The sequence below is a fragment of the Papilio polytes genome, unplaced genomic scaffold (genome assembly GCF_000836215.1).
Source record: "Papilio polytes unplaced genomic scaffold, Ppol_1.0 DF824158.1, whole genome shotgun sequence".
Classification (NCBI taxonomy): domain Eukaryota; kingdom Metazoa; phylum Arthropoda; class Insecta; order Lepidoptera; family Papilionidae; genus Papilio; species Papilio polytes.
The window spans coordinates 3000901-3024516 of NW_013525046.1; the positions used below are offsets into that span (position 1 = coordinate 3000901).

The following is a 23616-nucleotide window of genomic DNA, read 5'->3' on the forward strand; positions in this document are numbered from 1 at the left end:
TATGAACGCCAATGCAGTTATCCGCAAAACATCGATCACTCGACGTCAAACTAAGCTATGATTTAATATGATAAATTTATTTTTTATCTCTCCATTACAATGATTCATTCTACTTCTAGTATTCACTGAACGTTTTAAATGATTTTAATTTGTCTAGATAGTTCCGTTGCTAATTTTATAAAAGACTTAGCAAATTAAATTAAATTTTTTAAATGCCAAAAACTTAATTTTATTAAAACACATAGAAATTCAAGGTAAATTAATAAACATTAAAAAATGTAACACAGTAACGCCATCTAGCGCTACTAACGCCCTCTGCGATTTTAAAAACGATCAACTAGGAACTAGGCATAGTAAGGACGGTCATACAAGGACAGGTCTAAGTAGTTGATTTTTAACAATTGTGAACCACTGACCGTTTATGGCAAAGTCAACTGTTGATATAATTTATTTGTTTAAATCTGCCTGTACATTACGACGAAGAATAGTATACTGGTTGTTATTCAAAGTAAATCGAGATGCGAAAAACGTTCTCATAGCAAACTGGAGGACCGTGGTCGGAGATAGGCCGAAATGGAAGAAGTTGCTGGATCAAGCCAATGCGCACAAAAGGCTGTAGAGCTATAGAAGAAGTTTATTCAAAGGATTATTTATTTTAACTTACTTGTTATAGAGCACGATATCCGGTAGCCAAATGTGTTCTGAAGGCACGTGCAGCGTGTCCACTCCCCCATAGTCGTCCGGGTTCCACTTCAGTTTGTAGTCGTTCCACTCCTGTTAATATTAAAGACATTGAATTATAAACGACACTACTGTTTTCACTGCCAACTAACATGTTTAAAAGATCTGCTTGACATTGTTTGAAGGCCATAATTTATTTATTACTAGCTTTCGCCCGCGACTCCGTCCGCTTGAAATTAAAAAATAATATAAAACATAGCCTATGCTAATCACTAATAACGTAGCTCTTTAATGGTGATTTTTTTTAATCGGTGCAGTAGTTTTCGAGCTATTTCATTGCAATCAAATTTTTCCTCTTTATAATATTAAGTATAGATAGAAGAATGTCGTCTATGGTTTTGATTTCATACCGGTAGTTAAAGTTGAGAGTAAATGATGAATAGAATAAGAAATTGTGGCTCTTGCAATATAACATATAAAATACTGGCTTTATCCGAGATTTCTTCAGTATGGAATAAAAAAAATGAACAGCCTTTGTGTTCCTCGAGATTGTGTTCTACATCTATGTCAAATCTCATCGAGATCGGTTCAGAAGTCTTGGTTACAAACTCCAAAACTAACAAACTTTCACCCATCTATCCATCCATCTAAACTCTCGCATTTATAATATTAGTAAGATGAAGAAATAATAGAAAATATATGAATATTTATGAGGCAATCCCTAACACGTGTATGTAATCCGGGTATAAGAGACTAATTAATGGATTTCTGTCAGTAAAATTAATGCAAACCAACGTAAAACTAATTCACAAAGTTAATCAAGACGCCAACTCTTTGTAAGTTACAAATTTCATTAAGATAGAACTAATTTAAATTGTTGAAGATAAAATGAATATGGATTACTATTATTATTTTATTACTAGTGTATAGCGACCTCCGACTATCTACGCTTCCTTTTACATCTTGGGAAGGGGCTGAAAACCAGCTCGACACTGGATCTCAACCAGTATTGGTTAAGCTGAGCCTCCCATTTTTGCCATCTGTTACAATTTTTCATGTATGTTTTTTTATTTTGTATAACTCTGTGTATATTCTTGGATCGCAATAAAGAGGTTTTTTGTTTATTTATTTATTTATTTCAAATAAAAACGTATGTGAAAATTTCAATGTACTAAAAATAAAGACATATGTATTTACGACATATTTTAATCATTAGATGGTTAAAAGAAAAATTGTAGGGAATCTTATAGATTTTGCTAAAATACTCCACAATTACACTTAACATTCATACATAACACACATACACACTTACATAACACACGTACATTAACTTCCACATATAAACACAGGTGCGACGATGTAGGGAACCTTATAGATTTTGCTAGAACATTCCAACTTCTATTTGATTGATTAAAGAAAATTATAAATGAATCAGAAAATACCCTTGATGTTGTTATCAAAAGTATCAAGAATTGTAATCCATTTACAAACGAGGAAAACACGGATCAAATACATTGAGACGTTTAACATCAAAGGATCATTTAAAAAGAGAATATTTTATATTTGTTTATAGAATTCTTTCTAACATTGGATTTTCATTTAAGTTCGAAGTGCGTTGAAGCGACCTTAAAGGCATTCTTAAGTGAGAGTTTTTGCCGAAGGGCGTATAAAATGAAGACCGTTTGCTAGAGCCGTGGTTAGGCGTCGGAAATTGCGGTGTCTTATTAGTTTCCGGCCTCGGGGTCTGTCAATTGGAAGGCAGGGTCTCTAAGTGAAAATAGACTTGGCCATTTTTCGCTTGCGTTTGGTAACAACAGAGGTCGCTTTAACAGGGTTACTAAAGACCTTCTATGTTGCGTAACGCCCGCTTTATTTTAAAGAAAGGGATTTTAACATGATTCCTATTATTCCCGCTTTGACAAAAGGTTAGTTAGGACAAAGGTTAGTTGAGTTTTCTAATTAAATGAGGTGTCAGCTTACTTAATTCTAATTTATTAAACGGTAATTTTTAACTAAATTTGTTTGTATTTCAAAATACCATTTGATCATTCAATAAGAGATGTTAAAAAATCGTGTATTTAATACTTTTTCTAGTTATCCTTAAGTTGACATTATTTGTAAAAATATTTGATATGTAGAAATTTATTTATTTAATTGTAATAATATAAAACTCCAATCGTTATAAAATCTAACATCAAAGTAATAATAGACAATGAGAGAATTCAATAACTCTGAAAGGCTTCTTTGGTAGAAAAACCAATCAAACAGAATCTCAAAAAGGATTGATTTCACAATTGTTTTGTAAAGGTCAAAGTAGGAGTATTTATTTGTATTTATATTGTATAAAATATTGAGTGATTTCTCCGAAACTGTTCATAAAATTTTATCCATTTTATTACTAAAATGGTTGTAAATGTTATATCATCATCATCACCAGCTCACTATATGTCCCCACCGAGGGGTTCGGAGCCTACCCTAATAAGGGGTGACTAGGCCATAGTCAACCACGCTGGCCCAGTGCGGGTTGGTTGACTTCACACATATCTTTGAATTTCTTCGCCGATACGTGCAGGTTGCATCACGATGTTTTCCTTCACCGTAAGAACATCGGGTAAATTATGTACATATGAAAATTCTAAAAATCGAAAATCACATTAGTACGGCGGGATTCGAACCCAAGACCTGTAGATTACAAGTCAAGTTTTCAAACCTCTGAGCCACCGACGCTCTTATTAAAATAAATATATTATGGCATATTTAAATTATTGATAAATCGTGTTATTAAGGTAAATTAATTTCTTTACAATTCATAAAGTACAAATCAAATTAGAACTAATTAGTTATGAATTTAATTAACAGTAAGTTTTAATTTCAATTAAAATGTACTCTTTCTGCATATTGTAAAATCGTAAAAAATCAGAAAGCTTAATTATTCTTAACCTTGCAAACTCAGAATTTTCATCACGTCGGAATTAAAATTCTAAGAAACGTAGTCAGAATTAGATTTTGAAGTTTCAAGGGAATTAAATTGCGAGACAATTTGGCGAACACAACAGTCTTGTGAAACGTCTAAAACAAAACTGTACCCCTAACAGCCGCAGTATGAAAACTCAATTATTATTTTGGCAAGCTCAGTAGGTCGTGTTAGACGTAATTACAATTGCTTCAACTCAATTAAAATTTTGTCTACACTGTCTTCACTCAAAGGGAATTTGTTGAATAAAATTTGTAAATAAAACTTGATAGAATTTAGTATTCCGTGACGTCAGACATAGATGACGTCAAATTAGATTTATCACATTATAAATTGTAATTTTTAACTAGCTGTTCTTCTGTGACTTCATCCGCAAGAAATTATGAAAACTTTATTTTATTGTTTACATTTGTCAAATTCTCAATTGCAAATGTCAAAATTCAAATACACAAATAACGTTGGATAACAATTACCGCTATATATTGTCAGCTCGTAGTTTATGGTCCCTTTCCCACATTAAGGTTTTTTTCAATTTGTATACCCCCTAAGTTTAATAGCGTGAAAATGTATTGGCTAAAGCCTGTCGTTAGTGTTGAGTTTTTTTTTAAAGAAAGAATCTTTCTTAAATATGCTGTGATTGCTGACAGCACGTTTTTTTTTTATAACATAAGGTGGCAAACGAGCAAGCGGTCACCTGAATCCGCCAAAATGGCGAAGCGACCGCTGCCCATAGACACCCGCAATTGCAGATGCGTTGCCTACCCTTATCCGACAGAGGAGGAGACGCACATAAAGAGGATATCTCCCCTTTCTATGTATCTCCTCCTCCGTCAAATCCACTTCCTTTTCCCATCCTTTCATTATAAGAAAATAGTGGTAAAGAGAAAGGGACTTAAATTAGGCCTCCGGCACCACACTCATCAGACGAAACACGGAATTACTTCCATTTCACGCCTGTCTTCTGTGTGGTCGTGGTATTACGCCGGGCGTGCCGGCCTATTAGTGCTAAGATGTTAAAGCGGGCACTACCACTGTTAAAATAGTGCGTGTTTACGTTTTATTATATTAAGTATAGATATAGATAGATTAAAAGGAAAAGAATAAAGTCGCCTCTAAATAGCTAATATTTATTTGAAAGCATATATCAAACCCCAAAACATAACCAGTAGTTTATTTCTATGCGTGGTTTGACACGAGCGTGCTGTCAAATCGAGTTATTCCTCGACTAAGCTCTGCCTAAACCGAGAAATGATTTATGACACGAAAGGAACAGAACTGGCGAAAAATTCACGTAACATAAACATGTACGGTATATTCCCTTGGTATAAAGTGTAAAGTTACGTCGATATTGGAATTGACACTTCGTACCAATGTTCCTGTCGTATAAGATATATGAAACTGTAAATTTACTACATATCAAAAATGCTAGAAAGACGAGTATGATAGTTCCAATTTTATGTCTTACTAGATGTCGCTAGTTTTTTTTAAATAAAAAATATGGTTGGTTTATGTGTTCTTCCAGACTATACATCTACGCTAAATTTCATACAGATACGTTCAGCCTTTCTGGAGAAACGTAGAAACAAACATCCATATAAACTTTCGCATTTAATATTAGTAAGAAGTAACATGACAGGATAGTCATGACTACATTTGATCTGCCAATCAATTTAACAAAAAGGTTGACTATAGCGTTCAATTAAATTGTAAACGTCAAGGTTCTGAATATTTTTTTATTTTATACGAGAAAACATTAGTAGATTTTGTTCCTTTACTAATATTTCCTTTAACCATTCCAAATAAACTCTAAGCTCGTGGTAGGATATGGTTTACGACAATATGTCTGGATTCAAAACCTTGACAGCAAGATCGGTAGTCCTTATTCTAAACCATTAGACTATTGGCAGTTAAACTTAACTTAAACTGAAGTAACTTTCTTGTTACATTTCATTAAATACATAACTATAAAAAAATACTTTTCATTCTTTATTCGTAAAATCGTTTGTTAACCATCATTTATCATGTTATTTCTTCACATTTATCGAACTACCAACAAACATTCTTTTCATCCCTTATGATGAATTATATTCCTTTCTCCCTATTCTTCATCCCCTCTAGAGAATGATCAAGTTTTTCTCGCCTCAAAAAAGTAGTTGTGCGTCGTAATAAAAATGCCGACATCAACAAAACTGACTTTATGATATTTATGCGGACGGACTTGTTTCCGAAGTTACGGAATGTAATCTTTCGTTCCGTGAAATAAAATAAAAGGAATAAAGATAGTTAACTTAAGTTTACTTTAGAGCTGGCGCACACCTTAGACTAAACAGTTGTGCGAATGTCGATTGTTTCGCAGCCAATTCAACTGTTTGCACAACTAAAAATCGAGTACAACGACAACTTAAAAACTAAAAAGAATCAAAGCGCGACTAAACAGTTGTACAATAGTTTAGTCAAAGGTGTGCGCGCTCCTAAAAAGTATCATTAAAAACTTTGTAAGACAAAATTCTAGGAAATATCTACAGGAAATAAAAGTCTTGCGGCACTCAAAGTTAACTCAGCGACAAACATCTCCAGAGTAAAGAGACACGGAACGAAATTGAAAAGAATTACTCAGAGATCGTACACGTGTTACTTTGTTAGAGCAAATAACGTATAATCCTTTTAAAGAAAATAAAAGCCCGCGTCCGTATTAAACATTCATTTGTTACTGTGTTTTTATTTTTAAATGTATTATTTACCTCTGCATTCCGTTACTTTATTGGTTCAAATTACCTTATTCAAATTAACACTACTGTACACTTAATATTTTCGACTAATAAAACTAAACAACTTTCAAATGTAGCGAATAAATCCGAGGACTTATTACGAATATTGGTGACAATTTCTAACGTCATCGATAAAATTTGTATTAGAATTGTGCAGCATCCCTACCGGCTGTACACTATCAAATCTTATACAAATTATGTCCATTACGTTACGAATAAGTTCTGGCAACTGGCACATAAACTTTCGCGATAAACCTTCAAAATTGAAATTCATAGCTTGTATTAAAAAGAACACTTTCTTCACTAAAGAGTTGTTTGTTAAATACCACGAAGGTCTGTAGTGACCAAGTGGGACAGTAAAAGTGCAGTAATTATTTATTTAGAGACGAATTATCCCATCACAGCGCTCGTAAGTTACCCTAAAAGGGAAAGTAAATGGAACATATATTGACAATCTATTAGTCATGTTGAAACCTGACAAGGCGACATCGGAAAAAGGGACGTTCGGTTCCTTTCACGGCAGGGTGTGACGTCACAATTTCAGTGACGGCCACCATTTGTCACAGATTTGATATATTGTAGAGGCGGACGTGCTTCCACTGAGCTATCGACTTTAATACTTGTTACAAATTCATTATCTACTCTAACTTAACACTGCTTTTTGATATAATCATTTAATTAAAAAAAAAATTCGACTCCTTAAATATAAAGGCTAATTTAACGAACATAACCTCACAAAATATAGTCTAGAAATAGAGGTATTTTCGGCAAAGAACTATTGAATGACTTCTAGAGGGTTTGGAAGAGAAAATTTGACTGGGGAGGTGATGATCAGACAAAGGTAATATTGTTTTCTGTCTTAATCTCTGTCCATCGAAAACGTAACCGATCTCAATAGAAAGCGGTTCTAAAGTGATTTGTTTATTGTGTTTCTTTTAATCAATGCAGTAGAAAATACAAAGGAGATAACCCAGTTATTTCAAGGACTGTAATCCTTACATTTCGTGGGGGTTACTTCAAATTTGTTTGTCGATCACGACTCAGTTGAAAGCCCACGCCTTCGTAATTTTAACTTCGTGATCATACATAATTAATAAGATTAGGTTAACAGGCTCTACAAAGAAGTTCACGAATCGACATAATTTGTTTATCAAGCTCGGGAGCTCTCAGCAAAATTTGTGTTTCCACTGAAAATAAACGTGGAATATATTTTAATAAATTTGAAGCTAGTGATTTAAGATAACTGTTAATAGAGTTAAGAAACACATTTAATACAAGTCTTTTTGTACATTGCAGACGTGTATATTCTTTGTTTAACTGTCTGTCATCATCATCATCCCCTTATACTCCCGTAGGGTTGTCGCAACAGGTTTTTGTCCTCCATATAACTCTATCATACGTCATCTCAGTCATCACTCCCTTTTTGATCATGTCACCTTTTCACAATCCATCCATGTCTTTCTAGGTCTACCTCTACCGATGTACCCTTCCACACTCATAACTAACGTTCTCCTTGTCACATGCGATTCATCCCTCCGCATAACATGCCCATACCATGCTAACCTTTTACTCCATACCTACTCTACTACGGGGGCTACTCTCAAACTTCCTCTAATATACTCATTTCGTATCTTATCCATTCGTGTTACCCCACACATCCTTTGTTTAACTGTCTGTGTTAGTAAACGATTGTTAGCTAAATTTGACATTTGTATCAAATAGCTTAACGAATATGTAGTTTGACAAAAAAAAAAACAATTGTAACGTGCTTTATTCTTGTTAGCTTTCTGGGGTTATGGTATAAACTTTATTGAACAATATTGTTTTATAATCGACGTTCTTTTTGCGGAAACGGCGACTTAAGGGGCTTTAAGTTGTTTTGAGGATTCATTGAAGTGGCCTTCAAGTGAAGTGTCGAAGTTAAATTTGAGTGTTTGAACAATCGATGTGATGGACAATTTCATCAATCAAAAGAATTCATTTTTTTTTCAGTGGTCTGAATAACTAGGTTTTAATCCTAAGATGTTATTATGCAAAATTACTGATAAGACAATATTAAGAGCGTGCGCACACCTGAAACTAATCTATCGCACAACTGTTTAGTCTTGCTTTGATTCCTATGAGCTTATATGGCACCTCTATACACTACTTTACTTTATTTGTGCAACTAAACAGTTGAACTTTAACAGTGGAAGTGCCCGCTTTAACATCTTCACACGAATGGGCCGGCACGCCCGGTGTAATACCACGACCACACAGAAGACAGGCGTGAAATGGAAGCAATTCCGTGTTTCGTCTGATGTGAGTGTGGTGCCGGAGGCCTCATTTAAGTCCCTTTCCCTTTACCACCCTTTTCTTATAAAGAGAGGTTGGGAAGAGGAAGTGGATTTGTCGGTGGAGATGCATAGGAAGGGGAAATATCCTCTTTATGTGCGTCTCCTCCTCCGTCGGATAAGGGTAGGCAACGCATCTGCAATTGCGGATGTCTATGGGCAGCGGTCGCTTCGCCATTTTGGCGATTTCAGGTGGCCGCTTGCTCGTTTGCCACCTTATGTTATAAAAAAAAAAAAGAACTGCGAAACAATTGACAATCGCGCAACATTTGTGCGATAATCTAGTCTAAGGCTCTAAGTTTTGTGTTAAAAAACTCACCTGTTCTACCCACACGTTCGTAGTCATTATTTGATTCTTCAGATTCTGAAAAGAGAAAAAACTTATATTAATAAATTTTATATTTTTAGAAATGTGTAACATCTTTTTGTAAGATAATTTATAGCTTTCAATCGTATAATAATACTGGATAAAGTTAAAAAGTTTGAAATCAATTAAAACAATTTAAAACCAACTAGTTACTGATATTCAACGTATTTTATAGTTTAAGAAAAGAGAAACTTCCTTTAGATATTACTTTGCGATTGGAGTTAGCGTGTTAACGTTTCAAGTCGATTTAATTTAAATTACTTTCGAATACGTCTTATTCTATCTAAAAAGTAAAATTATATCTTTTTTAAACTAGACATCGACCACATAAAAGAAAGAAAAAAAGAACCCAAATTTCGTCACGCGATTTTAAGCTAAACTATTTAACTACGTCTTTGACTCCAAAAATCAAACAAAAAATGGGACCTACCTGCAAGCACTACCTTTCGGATAAAAAGAATTATCAAAATCGGGTCATTAACGGCGGAGTTATGCCGTAACACATAAAAAACATACAGACGAATTTAGTACCTCTTTTTGGGAAGTTGGTCAAAAAGTAACAGCGTAAATACGGGAAAAGATCCATCTTAATTTTCAACATTTAAGAGTAACTGATACGAAAGATTACAAAGAAATCACTAAAGGCTCTGCGTTCATACGAGATAGCGGAATGCAATTTTGTACGAGAGCGTAGTAGTAGCTTAGAGTAACTTTAAAGGAATCTTGAACTCTCTACATGATAGAACTTTTTTTCAATTTATTGTTGTAGAGATTCTTATTTAACGTATTTAAAATGACAATATTATACAATCGCTCTGCTTGACTTTACCTATAGAGGTCAGCCTCTAAATACAAGTAGTCTGCTATAGTTTGATATAGACCTTTCAATAACTTTTAAGTCACACTTTCATAATAATGATCATCATCATCATCATCATCATCATCATCATCATCATCATCGGCACACTATTCTGCTGTTCCATACATCTCTATTACTCATATCTGAGTTCACTCCTTCTTAAGCATATCCTAGCGTAACTTAATACACATTTATTGTCCACAAAACCTTATTGCACTATATGAAAACTCACCTTTATTCAACTGTCAAAAATAGGATTAACTAAGTTGAACTGTACGTAGTACATTACACTTCACCTCTAACCCGGTCTAAAAAGTGAAATTCAATTTGCATGTCAAGTGGAGCGCTGCGCTAAAATCTCAATGACCGTAATACTAGTTTCACACGAGGGTAGAATTCTAGGATAAACAATAGACAGTGTTTCAACGCTCACTTGGCACATTTCTCGTCAAAAAGTAAATCCCGTAAACAAAGTAAGATTCTATTAGTGTAACTAACTCTTTCGTAGAAGATCAAAATGTCAAATGCATATCGAAAGATAAGAGCTTCAGATATATTTCTAATAACGACATCTCTAGCCGAAAGGTTTTGTCTAGGGGTCAACGTATGTGCTAAACATAATGTACTGCAATGTCTACTGCTGACACATTTCCGTCTTCGTGTGAAAAATAACACTCGGCATCTTTCTCGTTGGGTGATATCGACCGGCCGACATCCCGACCCCGTCGCCCCTCGCTCAAGCCAATTATAAAGTTTAATGACATGTCAACACTGTCCTCCCTCACACGCGATTTTCATTTACCTACCCTCTTCTATAAAGTGTCAAGAAGAAACGACAAATTCGATTAGACATTAATTGGTAGAAACTAATTTTCCTTGTTTATATAGGCATGGATTACTTTTATTCTATAGTAGACTAGTACTGTACAATTACGAAATTGATTAGTGCCATCTATTGTTTAAAAAATGTTTTAAAACTCATGGTATAGTTTTAGAGCTGGCAATTTTCTAAAATAAATCATTGCCATTCCAAATATTGGAATACGTAAAACTAAAGTAATCTATAGTTCCCCTCAAACTAGTTTATTTGAATTCCGCCCTCCGCGCATTTATAGCATTGCTAACAGAAAAGATTTTCGATATCTTTAATCAAATGTAAGGGACGTCCTTTGGGTATCGTATTTCCATTTTTATCAACCACAAATGCTTTCATGAGCAATTTATTTTTTCCTCGAATATATTAAAGGCCGAAAGGGAAAACACGATTAGAATGACTCCTCATGGTTTCCTTTACGGAAAGAAAGTTCCTATAGTTTTCTAAATACTTCAACTGTTAAAATATAATACTAGAATATCAACGACACCTAATAATTGTATATAGTCAAACATTAAGTACGTGCCGTCAGCATCACATATGAATCTTCTTTTCAGATTTATTGGAGATAAAAGATCCACAATTCACAAACAAACAGAAGTACCACAATCTGGAAACGGTTTCTTTGCTTTTGGTTGCATGAATTGCACACTTATCTCGAATTGAGATGCAATTATTATCCAGAAAAACGGCAATTTCACTGATTAATCACATCCCAGTGACTTAAAGGGTCTGTCCCACCAAAGTGTAAATTGTGTGATAGCAATCTTTGTGATGGAATATCGCGTTTTGTTACCTTATCTGACAATGATGTCATTTTTAAGCTATGAGAGTCTCTATCTGCCAGTGGTGGGACAGGCCATAAGTCTTCTATGGGTTACTAATTTGCAACGGCACAAAAACCAACACCGAAGAGCATTTGCTGAATTCCCGAGCGCTTTTAGTTGCAGAATTAGAAACATTATCACCGCCTTTGTGCTACTTTAGTATTCACAAAGTCAAAACGGTGAACTTGTACAGCACGACAGAGTCGCGAACGCAGCTGATGAGTAATTAAACTTTGTAATTGGATGACTCGAGGTCAGCCAGGCTCCGTGAGCTCGCGACCGAGTGAAATAAGAGTTGTTTTAGAAGCAATTGTCGGGCAAACGTTACTTATTAAAATGGTTAATTAAATTAAAGAGATATTTTTCCTTTTTGAAGTGTACAGAGTAAAGAACTATTCTAGTTGCGAGTTTCCTAAAAAGGGAATATCTGTGCTACTACTGGTCTTTTTTAAGAGACTTTAAAGTCTTAAACGCAACAAAGAAGTACGCTTTAGCTTCACTATTCTTTTAAAAGATTTCTTATTAGTTAAACAAAATTATTCATGGCTCATAAACTTTTTTTCATCTCATAACATCTCAAATTAAAAGTTTCCACTATCCGTGTTAAATGTTCTCGAACAGATATCGAGGGAATTCTAGAAATTTCTAGAGCGTTGATTAGCGGCGACAATTACCGAGAATTCTTAAGTTCTCGGCGTAAAGCCTGAGATTGGGCGCAAGCCAACTATTCCACGAACTTCTTATCTCGTTAGTGATTTACTGAGAACTGGGAATAGAAGTCACATATTATAAATTAATGTGATAAAAGTTAATAGGTTGAAAGCTGAAAAGGACCAAATAGTTTTATTTTCATATTCTTATAATAGATGGCGTTGCTTGCAATCTTAAATATACAGTGATAATCCTGGTTAGAATACCTAAGAGTCGAATGAAGGGAGTAACTAAAACCACTAGCCCATTTCACTTCTTGAGTTTAAAAAATTTTCTTTACTTACTGATTGAAGAAGGAATAAACAAAGAAAAGGTTCAAATATAAAAGGAATATATGAGTACTTATACTAGTTAAATAATTAGAACGCAAGTTAAGTTACTAGATAAGTAACGTACTTATGGGATTAAGCTGAAGATTAATTATAACAGAAGCCGTCCAGCATACTTACTATGATGTAACACATTTGTGAATTATAGAGTACACTGAAAACATTCCTAATTATTAATTTATTTTGATACTAGTTTTCGCCCGCGACTCCGTCCGCGTGGAATAAAAAAACAAAAGTGAATAGCCTATGTGTACTTCCATACTATCCTCTACATCTGTACCAATTTTGATCAAAATCGGTTCATCCGTTTAGGCTACAAACTCTAACAAACATCCATCCATCTAATCTTTCGCATTTATAATATTAGTATGATAAGTTTTGTACCAATAAAATAAAATTACAGAATAGGTATTTCATTTGTGGAGATGAGTCAGGAGCTATTAAAAAAAAACTGTTTATGCCAAAATATTATTGCGTAAGAGGTATTCGTATTTTTTTAGTCACATACCCTTAAGGGTTTTATCAGATGAGAGCCTAAAGGGGATTGTATTCTACACTAATATTAAAAAGAAGGAAGATTGGTATTTTTGTATGAATTAAAATAACTCAAAAACTACTTGTCGGAATCCAAATTCTTTTAACATTATCAAAAGCTACATTATTACTGAGTAACATAGCTTACATTTTTACTATTTTTATTTTAATTTTACGCGGGCGAAGTCACTAGCAACAGCTAGTAAAGTATAAAGACGTAGCATGTACAAAATTTAGAAAATGCAAAGAGAGCGTTTGTGGAAATTGTACGCGTTCATAACATAATATTCCTTTATAAGAATACATTTAGAAAATGCTTTCGGTAAAAGGGTTGAGATGGAAGTTCGAAGGGTCGAGTTTTCAATTATTTAGACTTGTTTATTTTATTAACAACGTAGATTAGTTTAGGTAAAGTTTAAAATTTAACGGTAAATTTCAGTAAAATGTAATTTAAAATTGTTGAATTTTCACTCATTATTACATTGCATAACAGTTTGTTAGTTGAAAGTTGTTGATAATAAAAGTACAAACATGTAGATGAAACAACTATTTATTTGACAAAAATATTATACATTTTTACATTCAATGGGGCTCTGTCTCCTAAACTAATTATAACAACTGAGTTTCAGATTTAAATTTCATTTTATTATAAATGTACATCTTACTAATAATACTAAAATTGGTTTACGAATAATCGAATGGTGAGATTCAAACCCTCGACCATGAGATCAATAATTGGCTCCTTTACAAGGCTACTAGCTTTTGGTAGCGACCGCGTGGAATAAATAAAACAAAAGAAGCAGCTTATGTGTTCTTCCAGACTTTCTTCTACACGCCAAATTTCATCCATATCCCTTCAGCAGTTTAGGCTACAAACTCTAACAAACATTCATCCCTATAAACTATCGCATATTATATAACTTTAAACTGTCGTTGTTTTTACAAATATAATGTTCGTAAGATACGGGTATCTTACGGGAGCTATAACAATTCAATCGTGGTAAGAAACCCGTATTTTACGAACATTATGTATTAGTAAGATTAGCGTATTAATTTAACATTTGTAATTCATTTTTAAATTCAAAGCAAGCCTACGTTACCTAAAAATTAAAACATTAATATAACTATCTTGAATCTTGTTAACTCGCGGCATCAACTTCAAAGGTGACATTACTAATTTCTATCCTGTACGTAACGTAGCTAATGAAAGCCTCAAAGATAATTAAGCATTTACACGATTAAGAAGTCTGCCAAAGCAATTCCGTAGTCATTTATTATTACACTAATGAGCTCTTGCTATATTTCCAACAATTCCTTTTATTAAGACCACAAAAGCGTATCATAAATCAAACGGACCAGTACAAGTTGACATCTTTTTAATAATGTGCGGAATATCCCCTTTGTTTGCGGTTTACTAGGGATGGGTTTACTCGACATCACTAGCATTTATCGATAACTTTCATTTTAAATGTCTAATGTAAAACATCGTTTAATTTAAAATCTATTCCCAATATACACTAGGTTTCGCCTGCGACTTCGCCAGGAATTATAAAAAACAAAATTAAGTAGCTTAAGTGTTCTTACATACATCTATCCAAACTTTCGGATTTATAATTTTAGCAAGATTGCATTACACAAGCCTACGCGTAATCTTACTAATTTTATAAATGCGTATGTTTGGATGGATGGATGTTTGTAAGAGTTTGTAGCCTAAACTGCAGAACAAATCTTGACTAAATTACGCATAGTACAACACAGTCTGGAAGATGTCATAGGCAACTATATAACGTTGATGTCCATTATTCTGCTGCGGTCAGAATTAAAACACGTGTTTAAAACTGTGTTTATTTATTGGGGTAATATACTTTATGACAAAACAAAAGACGAACGTACTTTAATTACTCATGTTAAGATTGTAATTAGTGTTAACACATCTGATTGCCGAGCTTAAAGATCAATTCCTTTGAACATTAATGGGTGAAGCATACGCTTAAGTTCACACAATTACACACATTTAACGCTTCAAGTATCAAAATTAAGATACTAATGGAAATACGTATGTAATTCGGTATACCATTTATTGTATTCAACAAGTAGCTTTAAAATTAATTTGATGTACGTGAATGTACTTTACTTATTTGAAATAAATGTAAACTAAACACAACTGTTAACAGTGGTAGAGCTCTTTTAACATCTTCGCACGATTGAATCGGCTCGCTCGGTGCAATACCACGACCATACAGAAGACAGGCGTGAAGTTAAAGCAATTCTGCATTTCGTTTGATGAGTGTTGTGCCAGAGGCCTAATTTAAGTCCTCTACCCGTTCCACCATTCTCTTATAAGGGAAATATCGGATTGGAAAGTGGATTTGACGGTGGAGGAGATGCATAAGAAGGGGATATATCCTATTAATGTACGTCTCCTCCTCCGTCGACTTAGGGTAGGCAACGCATCTGCAATTGCAATTGTCTATCGGCAACGGTCGCTTCTTCAGTTTGGCAGATTTAGGTCCCCGTTTACTCGTTTGCCACCTTATTGTGTTAAAAAGAATTCCTTAATTGCAACCATTAAATTAGTGCTGATAGCCTAACTGTTAGGGGTACGGATTTTCAATCACGTGGCCGAGGGTTCGAATCCCGCCATTCGACTGTTATCGTAAACCATATCCTACAAACCTAGAGCATAGTAAAAGAAATATTAGTAAATTGCTTGCTTTTTTTATTATTTCACGCAGACGGAGTCGTGTGTAAAAGCTTGTCGATAACATTTGTGTTTCAATATTATTTTGTTTATGAGTTAACTATTTGTTACAAAACTCCAATAAGTCCTGGGAAAACAAGCCGCAATAAGTAGTGGCGTTTGTGTTCGAAGGGTGAGATAATCTTTTGTAAGCTCCTTAGGATGCACACGTGTAACTAGGCTTGCGGTTGTTACGTACTAATTAGTGTCCGTTCCGCAAATGTTCCGCAACGGTTAGTTACGACAATACACCTGTCTTTCTCTGTTCTTTTCTAAGCGAAAAAGATTGTTAGAACATGTTTTAATACAAGTGTAAACACAGTGAAAACCTGTTAAATTAAAAACTAGTCAAATTCTATAAATAATTGTTCAGTAATTTTACTGGAATATTCCATTTCTAATGTTATAGATTGAAAAGTTTAGATGGGTGTTTGTTAAAGTTTTTAGCCTAAACAGCTGAAATCTCAATGACATTCGGCATAGATGTAAGGCAGATATAAGCTACGCACTTTTTTTTCAATTCCACAAGATGGAGTCGCAGGCGAAAGCTAGTAGACAATAAATAAACTAATTTAATCGGAGTTCATATTTTAGGTTACTTTTGCGTTAACGTTCTGAATTTCGAATTTAGTTTTTGATATCATAAAGTATAATTTAAAAAGTATACATAAAACGCTTTGAAGAATATTTATTAGCATGCACGATTTGCGCCGCCATTTTGCCGTCATCCGCAGAAAATAAAGAGGGAAGATTTTTTACGATCACGCCTCAGGAGGATAAGAATATATCCCTTTTCCATCGTTACGCTGACTTACGGTGACCTTGTTGGGGCGGGCATAAATAAAAAGGCTGAGTTCTCGACGTTTCTAATAACAACGAACCTTCATCATAGCCTCCTTTGTACACGTGATCAAGATAGTTTACGTTAGCCAGTTCACTAAGAACCCTACTTATATAAATTTTATGAAGAACATTGACGTAGATAAACTATTGCGAGGGATCAGTGATGTTTGGTTGGTAAAAGTAAAGCACACCGTAGGCTTGATATTGCAAGTTCCTTATTGAGAAATAACACGAATTCTTAAAGTTTTATTGGCAATAAGTCAAAATCGATATACAATCAGATTGTGTATGTAAATAGTAATGTCGTTTCTGCATTAAACGGTTACTAAAAAATTAATAATGGTAGAGCCCACAGTAACATATCCACGAATGGGATGGCACGTCCGGTGAAATAACCATACAGAAGAGAAGAGAGACTAGAAGTAGAATACATTATGCGTTTTATCAGATGGGTGTTTGTCGAACGCCTAATTTGGCTCCTCGTTTCCTTCCTATCAGTCTCTTATAATGAATGGATGGAAGGGGACGTGCATTTGACAGAGGAACGCATAGTAAGGGAAACGCATTGCGAAGGCAGAAGTTAATGATTAACTGTCGCTATTATTGGAGAATACAAGTGACCGTCTGCACATTGGCTACCCTCTTATGAAAAAAATATACTATAGGAATTTAAGCAAAAACGGTTATGATTGTTTTTGTTTCAATTGGTTATATTGTATTCCAAAAGAAGATAATTTATTGTGCATTAAAATGAAAAACAACTGGGCCAAAAGCGAAGCGAATAAACGAATTTATATGATTGTACATGACCGGGCAGTAAGGGAGATTTTTCATTGTACATAGAATTGTACTGGCGTTGTTCCAGCTGCATTCGTCATAGGTCAGAAGCAATTGGCAACGGGTTCCGTTCGCAATCTGGAACTATGAATGTAGACGTTAAATGCATCAGCCAGTTTAATTTTTTATCTGAAAAGTTGCGGAGTTTTTGCAATTTTATCCGATTTCGGTCTCCGTGTTATGGTTTTCTTTGATTGTATTTGTGCATTGGCAAAAATTCCTTAATATTTTTATATCGCTCTTGCGAACAAGAAATTTGGCATGTCGAAGCGACAGCTGCCCATAGACATTAGCAATTACAGATGGATTGAGAAGGATACGCACATACAGAGGATACTTCCCCTTCTCATACTCCTTTATCGTCAAATCCACTTTTCTTTTAAGAAATGTGTAGGGAAAGAGACTAAAATCAGGTCACCGACTCGTACTTATCAGACGAAACATAGAACTGCTTTTGCTTCACGCCTGTCTTCTGTGTTTTTGTGGTATTGCATCGGACGAGCTGACCCTACAGTGCGAAGAATTAAAGCGGACTCTACCTGATATTGCTTATTTGTTATTGATTTTGCAAATATAAGTTCATGGTCTACACTATTGATATTTAAAATAATAAAAGAAGAAAAGAAAGCTCTTAAAGTGATTTAGTTTCAGTATTCAAATGCATTAAAGTCTGTTTTGTAAAAGTATCAAAGTCTGAAAAAGCATCAACGAACGATCTGTTGAAAGGGAATTTTTATTTCTATTTTCGTTTCTCATTTTACTTCGGACCGGAAACATTTTGTATGTAAAAGGGACGCTTTGTTCGATCTACAGAGTCTAGGTATGCGTATTTTAAGTCAAACATTTTGGTATTTTTGTAAAGCGATAAATACATCGTCAACAGAATTTCGTTGAGGTTTCTTCTATACTGGGGCGAGATTAGTAGGATTTAAATAAGAAAGTATTATTTAGTAAACTAAGGTAATAACTCGTATGTAGGCAGGGGTGTCTAATCCAATTATAAAATCTCATTTATTTTTAACAGTCCATTAAGTTGGGTATCATGTTAAATATTACAATTAAAAATAAAAATATTCTGTCAGTCCGTTATCAAATCTACACCTGTTCTAAATGAACAATAGCATTTATGCGAAATAAAAGTTTTAATTGCTTTTTAACGGTCATCCTCGGTGTTGCGGACCGTGCCATTTATTTCGACAGCCCTTACTGCAAGTATTAATGAAAATGGTTTCCCATGGAAATGGTCTAAAGTTTCAGAACATTCTGTGTGAAAGTTAACATTGTATAGTGCCTTTTTTGATTACAAAAGGTGGAAAACGAGCAAAAGGTCACCTGAATCGGCCGAAATGGCGAAGTGACCGCTGCCCATAGACATTCGCAATAGCAAATGCGTTGCCTATCCTTAATCGAAGGACTTAACACACATATAGAGGATATTTCCCCTTCTTATGCGTCTCCTCCAGCGCCAAGTCCTCGTTCCCCTTCCACTATTTTCGTATAAGAATAGAATGGGAGGGAAATTTATGTTTAAGAGTTTTAATTAAAAATACAAAACAAATGTTTCTATTTATGCAAAATATTATTTGAAAGTAGAATAAACGAAAAAAATAGCCACGAAGTAATCTTGAAAGTAGACTTAAATTAAATTGAACGCTTGGCTGAGCTTATAAAGTTTTGGTAACGCAACATGCCCGTTTACTGCTCAGATATTTGAGTGTCCTACTTTTCTTATGTATATTAAAAGAAATTAACTTTAAAATTTAATTAAAAAACCATAATAATTATTAAATTTTAATATACATTTTTTAAAGTTACAATGGGTACAATTCACAGAAATATACGAATTATTAAAATTTGCAATTTTACGGTAGCTTCGTAATATTTTTCACTATACTTTGATGTAAGGCATATTTTTTAAATTGGTATGTTACTACTATTAAGTTGTAATTTGTTGTTAAAAAGAATTGTAATGTTTTCAAAAATAAAAAGGCGGGTTCTGGAGTGCCGGAATAAGAATTATTAATTGGTCACTAAGACAAACCCTTACTGTATTAATCTACTTAAGGTCGGTTTCCCAGTTACGTTTAATAATTGGAAACTTCAGCAATCCAAGACTAAAGATCTTTGTGTTCTGTTAATTTTTAAAGGTTTAAAATAAACGGATTAAGCACAGAGGGCTACATAAGAATCACAACTTAATGCTTCCGTGCGAGCAAATACAAATAAATTAGATTTGGGCCAACATCGTCGGAGCCGGCACTCGGCGTCCCATCCAATTTAATTAGGGTTGTGCCACACGACGCGGCGAGATAACCCGCGTCCGAATCGGCCCGACCGTGCCGTCTCATTGATTCCGCTTGCAGTTAAGGTGTTCCAACACGATAAACTCGATCGTTTACTTAAAATTACTAAAAAGTACGCTTTAAACGATTTTAAAACAAACCTTATTAAGGTAATTATTATTATTAGTAAGCAGAGAGATCAAACATAATAAAAAAATATTTTACCAACAATGCATTGAGAAAAGTTCTCAGGATATATTAAAATAATTAAAACAAACTTTACTTCATATAATTTTTTCTAAAATAAAATTATGCTATGTTACTCGTGGATAATGTAGCTTTCAAATGGTGAAAGAATTTTTTAAAACGGTCCAGTCGTTTTTGAGCCTATTCATTACAAACAATCAAAAAGTTTTCCTATTCATAATATTAGTATGATTATTTCGTTAATGTTAATACAAGTGGTAGGATATAAACTGTATTACAGTTGATTTCATTCAACTTAATTTCAACTTCATTTCAATTTAATTTCAACTTTAGTCAATTGTATTACAGTTTATATTTATATTACCATACTCAAATCTACTATCTTAATTTCAAAACCTATAATTGAACGCTGTTAGTACGAATGTATCTTTACTGTCTGGTTACAGTCCTTATCACCTTCGCGCAATGATTCGTTATAAAAAAGGCATTTGAATCGATATTTGTTGATAGAAATTAAACTGCGCATCTCACTCATTTATCAACAGCCTCAGATTACCTCTAAATCCGAGGGCTCAAAGTAAACTGGGCTCCCTACGTCACTCGATACCCACTGTTGCCTTAACAGGGATTTATATGGCAGAATTAATGGAATTTAACATTAAACGTTTTTTAGAAAAAAATTAACTCCTCGATTTTTTTTAGAATTCTAAAACTTTTAAACTATCCTTTCGACTTTTATTCAACTGCTGAGACTTTTATTAAATCACTAGCTGTTGCTCGCGACTTTGTTCCCGCGGAATTAAGAAATATAGCCTATGTTACTCACTGATAACTTAGCTTTTTAAAGGTGAAAGAACTTTTGAAACCAGCCTAGCAGTTTATGAGTTATTTCAATACATACAAAAATACAAATCTTTCCTCTTTATAATATAGCCACTATTCTTTTAAATAGGATGATAGGTATGACAATATACCATTTTTAATACCAGTTTTACGACAATGGAAACCAACAGTTACGCTAAGTTAAATCTGACATCCACTCTAAATATTTACGTCGAACTAAAATTAAGGTTTAACCAAAATATATTCACACATTTGTAGTAAATCTTTTAATAATATAATAAATTATTACTATACGACTACATAACATACGTTATTAAATTAGTTATTAGTGTCTAGTAATATGCATTCTCAAATTAGTAGTGTAATATTAACAGCAATACTCGTACACCAACGGTATATTAAAACCAACGTCAAGATCCTAATTTCTATAGTGTCAACAAGCAGGGAAATGAGGAATGCAACCCGTGTGTACGCGGAATATATTGCCCTGGGGATGACAGGGGAGGGGCTAACATACGTACGATACAACGAATGGTTTCGCGGTATGCTCAATTTGTTACAATTGTACTGGAAATTTATTTATTTTGTGTAAATATTGTTAGATTAACTATATTGCAAACTTTCCGGTTATGCGAAAGTTTGAATGGATGGATGTTTGTTAGAGTTTGCCTAAACTGTTGAACGGATTTTTATGAAATTGGGCATGTATAGAGTCTGGAAGAACACATAGGTTACTTAAATTTGTTTTTTATAATACCGCATGGAAAGTTGCGGGTGGAAGCTAGTGAATACAAAAAGTAAACAATTATAGAAAGTTCACATGTAAAAAAATAATGCTTGTATTTAAAAATGAACGACAATTTTCGTGAATAATAAGCATATTAACGTATTTACAATGTGCTTCTAAAAAAAAAACACAATAGTTTTTTGTCTATAAGATATTTTATGATATATTCTCAAAATACGTCTGTATGTTTTACGATTTGAAATAATCATCCCTCGTGAAATACATGCGACGACAGCGCCATTGTCAGAATACGGCTCTAATATGAAACTCTATTACGCAAGATTCACAGATTCGTGGTCGAATATATTACGAGTAGATATAAAACATTCTGTATAATTCTACTCTTTGCTTTATATTTAAGTGTTTAAATAGTTGAATATAACTTTTTTTTAAATGTCATCACGAATTAAGTACCTTTAATCACACATCCACTTCCCGCGCAATTCTCTTCTGTTTGTACTTATCTTTTTTATTGTAAAAAGTAACGGTGTCGGTGGCCAGCATGCCACCCTTTTGGCAGAACCCAAACAGTTTTTCTACCAAAGAGATCGTGTACCTCACTCTAGATTCAGCAAAATACGTTAATACCAAATTAGAAATCCAAAATATCCACTGACATGCATTTTGTGTTTTAGATTTTCGTCATTTAGGCGCTGATGGTTGCTATTGGTCGCGGTGCAGAGTTTTCCAAGTAATAATAGTGATAGACTGTCATTAACGTCAAAAGGTGCGTTTTAGAACAAAGCAATAGCCTATCCATTTATATAGAGTAATGGAAATCCTTCGGTTTGTAAAATAGCTTATTCATTTGTTTATTCTACAAAGTAAATTCTTATTTGCACAAAGATCAATTGCTTAGAGCTTACGGTATACCCTTGCTATTATTTTTCGTTACGTTAACACGGTTGAGTTGGGACTATTAAAACTATAAAATAGAGGGACACGGCAAGATTGCTCACATTTTCTCATTAGTCTGCAAAGTAAAACTAAGTGCAACGAAGCTTTATGCGGCAAACATAAAGTAACCGCTGGAAATGTTAATGAGATAGAACGGAAGAAAAAATAAATAAAAATAGTGCGCTACGTAGAGGATTTTGGGTCAGAACACTGTTTTTAACTCCTAATTACATCATTGTATTTCTCTTAGTGCATTTTTTCAGTCTGTTTTAACGTAGAATTAAATATTTTAAAAATTATGTCAGTGTGAATAATTTTTAACAGTATTTTTCGGCCAAACAAAAGCCTTATTAGACTATTATATTGCAACTATTGTATAACTTGAGTTTACACTGACGGAACACTGATAGAGCGTCGGTGGCTCAGTGGTTTGAACACTTGACTTGTAATCTACAGGTCTTGGGTTCGAATCCCGCCATGTACAAATGTGATTTTTTTAGAATTTTCATATGTACATAATTTACCTGCACATATCGGCGAAGAAATTCAAAGATATGTGTGAAGTCAACCAACCCGCACTTAGCCAGCGTGGTTGACTATGGCGTAGTCACCCCTTATTAGGGTAGGCTCCGAGCCCCTCGGTGGGGACGTATAGTGAGCTGGTGATGATGATGATGATGAACACTGATACAAACATATACAATCATCCTTTTTATTCGTTAATAAAAAATGGAATTCGAACAAATGTTATTCGGCAGTCCGCCATTAAGTATTAAGCTATTGTTATTTCAAAGTTTATCTATTAAGTAGATTTACTCTAAATAGTTAATAATAGTTGATGAAAAATACATTAATTTTTTTTTTTATAACAAAAGGTGGCAAACGAGCAAGCGGCCACTAGAATCCGCCAATATGGCGAAGCG

At 34.0% G+C, this 23616-nt stretch overlaps 1 protein-coding gene across 1 annotated transcript in view; it reads right to left on the reverse strand.

The window, feature by feature from the left end:
• Window positions 1-23616, reverse strand: part of LOC106111641 (acetylcholine receptor subunit alpha-like 1) — a 165044-nt gene that overhangs the window by 7798 nt on the left and 133630 nt on the right. Inside the window, exons 3-4 of the mRNA XM_013293777.1 lie at window positions 9076-9120; window positions 665-774 (exon numbers count right to left, since the gene is read on the reverse strand). Of these exons, the coding sequence (XP_013149231.1) occupies window positions 665-774; window positions 9076-9120 (155 nt within the window). The remainder of the gene's footprint in view (window positions 1-664; window positions 775-9075; window positions 9121-23616) is intronic.